Here is a 2107-nt window from a genome sequence, read left to right as displayed (position 1 = left end):
ATAGATGGATTAAGGATAGATTAAAGATAGATAGATAGATAGATGGATTAAGGATAGATTAAAGATAGATAGATAGATAGATTGATGGATTAAGGATAGATTAAAGATAGATAGACACGCACAGACTCTCTTTCTCTCGCGTTTAACTAATGATTCCTTCACCCTTTCTTTTTTCCTTTCTTTCTTTCTTTTTCTTTCTTTCTTTCTTTCGTTCTTATCACTGTCTTTTTTCTTATCTTTCTTTGTGGATTTCTTTCTTTCTCCTTCACTCTTTCCCCATGTCTTTTGTCTTGTTTCGTGTCTTTTGTTTCCCTCGTGTGTTTCAGATCTTTCTAGCGATGAGTATTTTGGATGGGGTGGGCAAGCAGCTTGACCCGCATGCAGACGTCATGAAGACTGCTCTACCCTACGCTCTCACTGCTGTCAAAAATCTCTTCTACTCCTCGTCCACCTCCTCTTCTTCTTCTTCCACTTCTTCTTCTTCTTTCTCTTCCTCTTCTCATCCTGCTGCAACAAGTACTTCTACTATTTCTCCTACTCCTACTTCTTCAGTAGCAGCAGCAGCAGGAGGAGGAGGAGGAAAGAAGTTGACGACGGAGGGGAGTGAAGAGTGAGACTGCAGCAGATATTTTTTATGTCGATGACGAAGAAGAAAAGAAAGAAAAGACAACCCAAGAAAGAAATGAGTGAGGGGTCTTGAAGATGGAAACCATGCAGGAGAAGAAAGAAGAGAAGAAGAAAAAAGAAGAAGAGAAGGGAGAAGAAGAAGAAGAATTTCGTCAGAAATAGGATGGTACTGCTGGTACTGCTGTGTGAATGATGGAAAGCTCCACAAACAGAAAGAAAGAAAGAAAGAGGAGATAAAGTCTTCCTCTCTCTCTCTTTCTTTTTCTTCTTTATCTCTCCTTCCCATTCTTCTTTTTCTTCTTCTTCTTGTTGTGAGACTTTTTCTTTATATAAAATAGGTGTGGACATTCGAAGAAATCATGCAGTCAGTCATTCATCTATTCACTTCTCTGTATATATCTATATATATACACATACATATCTAGATACACATGGATATATATATATATATATATGCATGCTTACATATGGGGTATGTATGTATATACGGATTTATGTACATAACGAACATACTTGCATGCAGGCACTTGTACAGAAGTATCTCTTTATCTCTATCAAAGCTAAGATAGAAAGATAGATCTTCAGTGTGTAAGAAGGGTGTGTTCGTATGCATGTCTATAGAGTCTGTACAGTAGTGCAGCTATTTTAAAATGAAGAGGAGGAGCAAGGCTTGACCTGATCAAGCCTGGGTCATCTCTAAATAAAGAAGAAGAGAAAGAATTAGAAAAAAGAATGATATAAAGAGAAACAAGCTTCTCTCATTCATCGCTTCCTTCTCTTTGTTGTGAGAGAAGACAAGTCAAAAGGAAAGAAGAGAATGAAGAGAGAATGGTTTTTCTTCCTTTTTTCGTTCATTCTTGTATGTCTCATAAATATGGTCGATTCGATCAATCCATCCATCAGGAACGGGAGGTTACCTGGACTGAAGAGGAAGAGGAAGAAGAAGATTTCTCTCCGAGATTTTCCTTCTCTTCTTCCTCTTGTCCGTCTCTCGAAATCCACAGCCAGAGTGAGTGTATGTACAGCAGAGAGAAGAAGGGAACTGCTTCTCTCCTATAGATAGATAGATAGAGAGTCCGTAGAGAGAATGATAGATTTCTATTCCTTGGAATGCCAGTCAGCTTTTCTAAGTTATTTGCGTAACTCTTCTTCTTCCTTTTCTTATTCTTTTTGTCCTAAGTGCGATGAGAGAAAGAAAGAAAGAAAGACGGCCGTCAGTCGTACCACACCTCCTGCTCCTCCCGAGTTCAAGGGTCCTGTCTCGTCTCTCCATAATACATGTACGACCCTATCCATCTATCTTTTATATATGATCTATCTATCTATCTATATGAAGGATTAAGAAGAGAGAGTGGGAGAAAAAGAAAGAAAGAAAGAGTGAGACAGAAAAGAAGTTCATTAAGAAGATGAGAGAGAGAGAGACAGAGAGAGAGAGAGAGACAGAGAGAGAGAGAGACAGAGAGAGAGACAGAGAGAGAGA

At 38.7% G+C, this 2107-nt stretch overlaps 2 protein-coding genes across 2 annotated transcripts; both read left to right on the top strand.

Annotated features, from left to right (window-relative positions):
* Positions 1–277: 277 nt before the first annotated feature.
* CSUI_010958 (abc1 family protein) lies at positions 278–1000 on the top strand. Its single transcript, XM_068071059.1, has one exon. The coding sequence runs from the start codon at positions 279–281 to the stop codon at positions 612–614; it is 336 nt and encodes a 111-aa protein (XP_067916966.1). The 5' UTR covers position 278; the 3' UTR covers positions 615–1000.
* A 199-nt stretch (positions 1001–1199) lies between these two features.
* CSUI_010957 (uncharacterized protein) lies at positions 1200–1917 on the top strand. The gene has a single exon (XM_068071058.1). The coding sequence runs from the start codon at positions 1445–1447 to the stop codon at positions 1688–1690; it is 246 nt and encodes an 81-aa protein (XP_067916965.1). The 5' UTR covers positions 1200–1444; the 3' UTR covers positions 1691–1917.
* Positions 1918–2107: the final 190 nt, after the last annotated feature.

Source organism: Cystoisospora suis (assembly GCF_002600585.1).
Source record: "Cystoisospora suis strain Wien I chromosome Unknown contig_9042, whole genome shotgun sequence".
Lineage (NCBI taxonomy): Eukaryota > Apicomplexa > Conoidasida > Eucoccidiorida > Sarcocystidae > Cystoisospora > Cystoisospora suis.
The sequence above is the reverse complement of the archived record's forward strand: the minus strand, read 5'-3'. Positions and strand labels throughout refer to the sequence as shown.

What these genes read in the sequence shown, in the direction of transcription:
- CSUI_010958 (XM_068071059.1), top strand. Translation starts at nt 279, where the DNA reads ATGTCTTTTGTCTTGTTTCGTGTCTTTTGTTTCCCTCGTGTGTTTCAG.
- CSUI_010957 (XM_068071058.1), top strand. Translation starts at nt 1,445, where the DNA reads ATGAAGAGAGAATGGTTTTTCTTCCTTTTTTCGTTCATTCTTGTATGT.